Source organism: Diplotaxodon limnothrissa, linkage group LG11 (genome assembly GCF_057381915.1).
Source record: "Diplotaxodon limnothrissa isolate DT_005_m linkage group LG11, D_limnothrissa_male_GT1.1, whole genome shotgun sequence".
Lineage (NCBI taxonomy): Eukaryota > Metazoa > Chordata > Actinopteri > Cichliformes > Cichlidae > Diplotaxodon > Diplotaxodon limnothrissa.
Window position 1 is genome coordinate 37,825,950 of NC_140606.1, and position 6,272 is coordinate 37,832,221.

Here is a 6,272-nt window from a genome sequence, read left to right on the forward strand (position 1 = left end):
TTATTCTAAACCATGTCACGAAATTCCTCCCTCACTTTTTCATCTGCAGTGACCATTTTCCCTCCACAAAAGAAGAAAACAGTCAGTTTTAAGAAAAGACTTAAATACGGGTGCAGTGTAAGAGGAACAAGTTTACCGATAACAAAGGGAATAAGAAAGATGGTAAAATTGTCAGTATCTGTATATGTTCTCAGTCTGAATGGCATGGAAAGAAAGAAATGGACTTCTTTACTTTAACTTCAATAATGGACTATTTTTGAATTCCAAATGTTGTTCTTTATGAATACTATATTTTCAGCGTGTTATCTTCTTTTAATCCCATTTTTAATCCTCTCTCCTCAATTACACACCCCTCATACATGCAAGTTTGTTTTCTACAGCAACATTTATACCCCCCCTTTTAAATCTTGAACTTCTGTGTAGTTAATAAATAAATTGTTCTTTTTGGAATAAGCTACATTCGCGTGTCTGTTACCTGAGACGCTTTTATGAATGAAAGTTTGATTGACTTGTTGCTGAGGGGGTCGGGAAAGGGGGTCGGGGGTGGGGGGTGTTAAACAAACCTCAGTGCCGCAGCAGGTCACGACTCACCGCGGGCACGCGCCCCGCCCACTTCTTTTCGCTGAGTTTATAACGGGACGCGGCCGACCGCAGAGTGACCACTCCACGCTGCTGCAGCCGGTACAAGTTTGAAGGAGAAGCTGTGAAGGAGCCACATGTACTGGGACACTTCGATCAAAGCAGGAGACAGAAGCGCCGACTCCAAAGTAAAGGTAAGCTCGGTCATTTAAACTCAAATATATTTTAACGCGACACAAAATGAGCAGCAAGTGTCGTTCATCCACAACGAGCAGTTTAGAGCGTGAACTGTGCTGCACGGATGGACGTCAGCTGACAGAAAACTGCAGGATTCTTGGCTTTTCCGATTTTTTAAAAATGTATTTATTCCCTAATTATTCATCGAGATAAACACCAGTGGGAAACGTTACAGCCCCACTCGCGTGATTCTAAACTGCGTTTGTAAGTTTGAATTCATTCCCAGTGGTGACAAAAAGTTGTAATCATATGACCGCAGATGGAGGTTTGCCAGAGCGGATACTACACAGAAGACTTCAGGACGCAGGAAGTGCCAGCTGGTTTCGACTTTGCATCTTATGGTGAGTTTAGTGGATCCCTCTGATGTTGCTTCATCTGGCTTTCCTGCTGATCCTGGTGCACGGCGCTGAAACTCTCAGACACAGGTTTTTTTTATGTTTGTGCGATCTGTTTCCTCTGAAGCCGAGCGGCTGAAGGACAGAGGAAACATGTTCGCAGACAGTGTCATCACATCTGTCAGAGCTTTCTCTGCGAGTCCTTGACACGCCCGTGATTATGTGTGTGTGAAATTGTCTGAATGGGCTGAGATCTGCAAAGACAGAGAGACGCAGGGTGGTCAGGTTAAAGACGGTCTCTGTGTTGCACTCCCCTCTCTGTCTTTCCTAATCCTTTCCTCCAGACTTCCTCCTCCAACAGATTTAGAGCCCTCGCCCCCCACTCCCCATCCCTCCATCACTACTCTGTCACACTCCCTCCGCTGGCGTTTCCTCCCCCTCCCTGCCTTGTTTCCTCCAAGCTGCCTCCATCCATAGAACTGAAAAAACCTGGGGGGCCTTTTTTTTTTCTTTTTTCTCATGTCCCACGTCACGATTTCAGCCCAACTCCAAAGTCTAACTTATAGATTTCTCCCACAATTCTTCTCTCCATGACTTTTTCTGCAGAACTGAGCTTTGATTAACCTCCTTCTTAAAGCACCACACCGGCATTTTAGCATAATCTTTCATATTTACAGCAAACTATACATTCATAGCAGATTTTGAGTTCATGTTTTGTATTTGTTTGCCTTAATATAATCATAAAATCAGCTTAAAGATAATGCAGCTAACTTGCTCTTACTGCTGGATCAAAGTTATCCTTATGAGGCTATAAGCAGCAGAGGGCTGGTGGTGCCTTCAGTGCCAAAGAGTTTACAGTGTCATCACATCTGTTAAGTCATAAGAAAAAAAAATCCACCTTAAAAACAAACATAATTTAAACATTTGCAAAAGAAAGTAAAGTCACGGATCACCTTAGTCTATCAGGAATTAAGCGTTTTGCAAATAGGTCTTGCTTACTCAGCTGTAAGTACAGCTGTGTAAGCAAGACAAACTTTGTTTTACAAAGTTACAAAAAAGTATTTCAACCCTTTACTAAATTAAAAAGTGTAATCTTAATTATGTAGCCTAATATTAGGTTTATCCTCATTGTTTGCTCATTATAGCAAATCTTATACATATATTATGTATAAGATGCCCCCCAGACACAAAGAGCAGTGTCATCCTGTGCTGCAAAAAAACTGCTGTAAAATGAATTAGTTTAAGGTTTGCACGATTAAACAGGTAATCCTGTATCGGCTTGGTGCTTTAAAAAGAGCTGTGCTTCCCTGCTGTCTTCACCATCCTTCACTGACTCCATCTGTCTGTATTATGTTGAACCTCCAGACTACCCTGGTGAAGACCTGTCTTTTCTGTTAGACAGTAAAGCGCCCGGACAGCAGCAGCAGCAGCAGTACGCGGCAGACAGCGGCTACACGGAGCCGCCAAAAGCTTCCCATCCTTATGGCACCAAAGGTAAAAAGAAAAACGTGTTTTGGTATACTTTGCTTGCTTATTAAAGTCAAATATTTTTGACTTATCTTGTATTTTTTGCTCTTTTACCTTCAGTGAGTGACGCTGCCCTCTTCAGCCTGGATACATACCAGGAGTTCAACTGGTGGGCCTCGTATCCACAAGGTGAGCGTCTCACGTTCACTGATGCTACGTGTGAAATAACTCTAAAGGAGACCTATAGTGTTCATATGTTTTATTCGAGAACACCAGAGAGTTGCTTTTTGAGTAGCTACTTTTTAAAAACAGATATTTGTGTGTATCTCCTCTTTGTGACATCACACAGAACCATGAGCAGAAAAAAATCTTCTGGAACCGAGCTTCCAGAGCAGATTAAAGCCCGAGCTTACAGGGCTTATTTGTGCATACACTGACCTCATTTAAAGTTGACTTTAAGGGAATTGTGTTTGTGACTAACTCTCTCCTGGTGCACAGATGGACTGGCAGTGGACCAGTCACAAACTGGATACCAGGAGTCTCCTCAGACATACCAGAACTTGGTGCCCCAGACCGGACAGTTCAGCCCTGCCGTGGAAGGCAGCCACAGCCCCTTCCTCACAGGAGCGGGATCAAACTCAGTACAAAGTAAGACATTTCACTCGTGGGTTAAAACCAAACACTTTTCCAGTGACCTGATCTTTGTAGTTCAGTGTGTGATTCTTCTGTTTGGTGCAGGCGAAACAGATCAGAGCTACTTTGACTCGGATGCACAGAGACAGTCCTCGTCTTTTTGGTCTGAATATCAGTCCCCCAACTTAGCTGCCCCTCCATCACACCCATCTATGGCCTCATGTCCCTCAAACCCCGGCCTCCAGTCCTCAGAGCAGTACTGCCCCCGTGTGGTGAAACGAAAAAACACCCCTCCACAGAGGCTGGACAGGGAGGGGCAGATGACAGGAATGTCGGCTTATCCAGGTTAGAGTTTGCTTCTTTTCCTCTTTGTATAATGACACATGGATTACACATTACAGCGCCAGCTACTTACTTTGACCTCATTCATTTATCTACAAACTCTTCATTCAGGTTCCGGTCCAATCCAGCTGTGGCAGTTTTTACTGGAGCTTCTGCTGGACTCTGCCTGCCGCACTTTCATCTCCTGGACTGGAGACGGATGGGAGTTCAAGATGTCTGACCCCACAGAGGTAAGAATCCTGTTTTAGACAAAGCCACTGTTGAGCACTACATGGAACCGATAAAAGGTTATTTCTTACCTGCTTCACAAAACTTTCCATTTGAGTGTGTCTTTGTACTTTGGGGAGAAACGTTGATCACATTTAAGAAAGTCAGGCCGGGAATCACTTGTTTTCCTAAAAATGGAGCCGCTGGTGTTGAAACTTTGTACCATTTAACAGAGCAATGACTGGATGGGGGCCCCTGTTCATATTACCTGCAGTGCTGATGCTGCTCATCCTGGTACTTATAGAGCCAGATTAACAGGGGGCAGAAACGAGCATTGCACAGCTTTACTGAAAGGTGTGAGGATTCATTTATGTGGGAATAAAATGATAGAAGACAGAATCTGCTTATGTTACTGCTTTACACAAACATGTAATGCATTTGAATAAACACTTGGATTCTTCTGTTTTTAGAAGCACTTAAATAAATCATCTTACTTATTATAAACTTTAACAGATTTTTTTTTAGTACATTTACTTAATTACATTACTCATTTCTATTGTATTTTTCTGAGCATGTGTTTGCTGGTGATCCCACAGGTGGCGAAGCGCTGGGGTCAGTGCAAGAACAAACCAAAGATGAACTACGAGAAGCTGAGCCGTGGCCTGCGTTACTACTACCACAAAAACATCATCCATAAGACGGCGGGCAAGCGCTACGTCTACCGCTTCGTCTGTGACGTGCAGGGCATGCTGGGGAAGTCAGCACAGGAGGTCCTGAGCAGTATGAACGTTTTACCCACAAACACAGAGTCCTGGCAGTGCTCTGGGGTATCGACAGCCTCTGATCACAGCAGTGAAACGTGGGTTTCACAGTAGGGGCCGACCCCAGGAGCCTCGGTGCTGCTGGCTGACAGACCTGAACGTTTTGAGTACTTCAGCCTTCAAAGTGAACTCTGCTTCCTCAAGCCTCGTGGAAGAGGACGAACTTGATGTAGGCAGTTTACAGATGCTGCATTTCAGGGAATAATAATTAAAAGTATATAGATCCATAGTGCAGCCAATATTTAATGACATCATATCATATTTTCTTAAATGTTTCTATAAAAAGAGCTACTTGACCTCAGGTTGTTTTAAGTGCAGCACAGACACCAGCCAGGGGTATTTTAAGCACTCGGGTTACTTGTACTTTGTTCCTCTGGGGTTGTTATGTTTGATAGTTTGTTTGTTTGTTTGTTTTCTAAAGAAAGAATGGATTTGTAAATAGTGTTTATATGAACCCTATGTAGAGTTTTGTGCATTTATATTATTATTATTATTATTTTCTAAATACAAAACTCGTGTCTACCTCTGTTGATACTCTGAATAACAAACTGGCGGTTTTCAGGCACTTGCTGTGAAGGTTTCAGTGACGTGTGATGGTTGTCTGATGTAAATAAACTGTATATAAACGTGTTGAATTAAAGTCTTCTTTTATAAAATTAGGCTGGGGGAATTAATGATACTGCAGCTCCCCCTGGTGGACAAAGAGGGATTCATGCGTCTACAACTAATTTAAAAAAAGAGAACTTTTTAAAAATTCAACAATTTTGAAAGATTTATCTTATATATGTTTTTTTTTTCATTTTCAAAATCAAATCAGAATCAAATAGAATCAAATCACTTAAATTATACTTTTCAAGTTAATCTACTTTGAGCTAATTCGGATTTCTAATCTAATAATTTCAAACTGTTCAGATCTTTGATCAGAACTAGAGGGAGAACCCTGAATGTTCCTAAGAGCCCCCTTTTATACTCATTTGGCCATATGCATCACTTCCTTGCTCCCCTTCGTCTTATATGACTTGCTCCGTGAGTTCTATCCTGCTCTTTTCTCTTTGTTTGGCTTTGCACTGGCGTAACTTAACAGAAAGATCGAATCACTTCACCACAATGGTTCCTTTTGTCATCTATATCATATACTTCATTGTAAACTATTAGTCATGACACATAGCTCTCCTCTACACAAGATTCCTTTATAAGACAACAGTATCGGTATCAGCAACACTGCCCTTTATTTACTTTGTATCAAATTGATACCAAAATGTGCAGTATGGCATATACAGGCTATTAGCGGGATATACACAACATGTCAAGTTTCAGCCCCCAGGAAAACAACGTAAACATACTACATACTTACAAAACATAAGGAAATGTGTCTTGTGGTCATTTGTTTATTTGCTACTTGGCAATAAATCGTATACTATTGGAAAGCCTTTTTATGTCCCCCTAAATGGCGCCACGTTTGTAAGGAAAATGCATTAGATAATTATTTGATGCCCTTGTTATTGATCAAGAATGCAAATCTGACATTTATAACACCTTGTACATTTTTCATTTTACAGGACCCATGTAATTATGGGACATTTTCACCCCACACATGGATTAGAAAATATTCCACCCACAAAATACTAAAACACGTGTCCATGTTTGAGGA

The 6,272-nt window shown here is 41.7% G+C and overlaps 1 protein-coding gene across 2 annotated transcripts; it reads left to right on the forward strand.

Moving 5' to 3' along the window:
- The first annotated feature begins 673 nt into the window (after nt 1-673).
- etsrp (ETS1-related protein) lies at nt 674-5,243 on the forward strand. Of its 2 annotated transcripts, none has more exons than XM_085365982.1 (8): nt 674-773; nt 1,076-1,157; nt 2,517-2,645; nt 2,739-2,807; nt 3,117-3,266; nt 3,357-3,596; nt 3,705-3,823; nt 4,397-5,243. In XM_085365982.1, exons 1-8 carry the CDS (start codon nt 717-719, stop codon nt 4,673-4,675), a joined length of 1,125 nt encoding a protein of 374 aa, XP_085222108.1. In that variant the 5' UTR covers nt 674-716; the 3' UTR covers nt 4,676-5,243. The 2 variants fall into 2 exon arrangements, with proteins under 2 accessions (XP_085222108.1, XP_085222109.1); XM_085365983.1 differs by having other exon boundaries at nt 2,550-2,645.
- The last annotated feature ends 1,029 nt before the right edge of the window (nt 5,244-6,272 follow it).

What these genes read in the sequence shown, in the direction of transcription:
- etsrp (XM_085365982.1), top strand. Translation starts at nt 717, where the DNA reads ATGTACTGGGACACTTCGATCAAAGCAGGAGACAGAAGCGCCGACTCC. An exon ending in GCGCCGACTCCAAAGTAAAG is followed by an intron (nt 774 to 1,075) that starts GTAAGCTCGGTC and finishes ATATGACCGCAG; the next exon opens with ATGGAGGTTTGCCAGAGCGG. An exon ending in AGGAATGTCGGCTTATCCAG is followed by an intron (nt 3,597 to 3,704) that starts GTTAGAGTTTGC and finishes CTCTTCATTCAG; the next exon opens with GTTCCGGTCCAATCCAGCTG.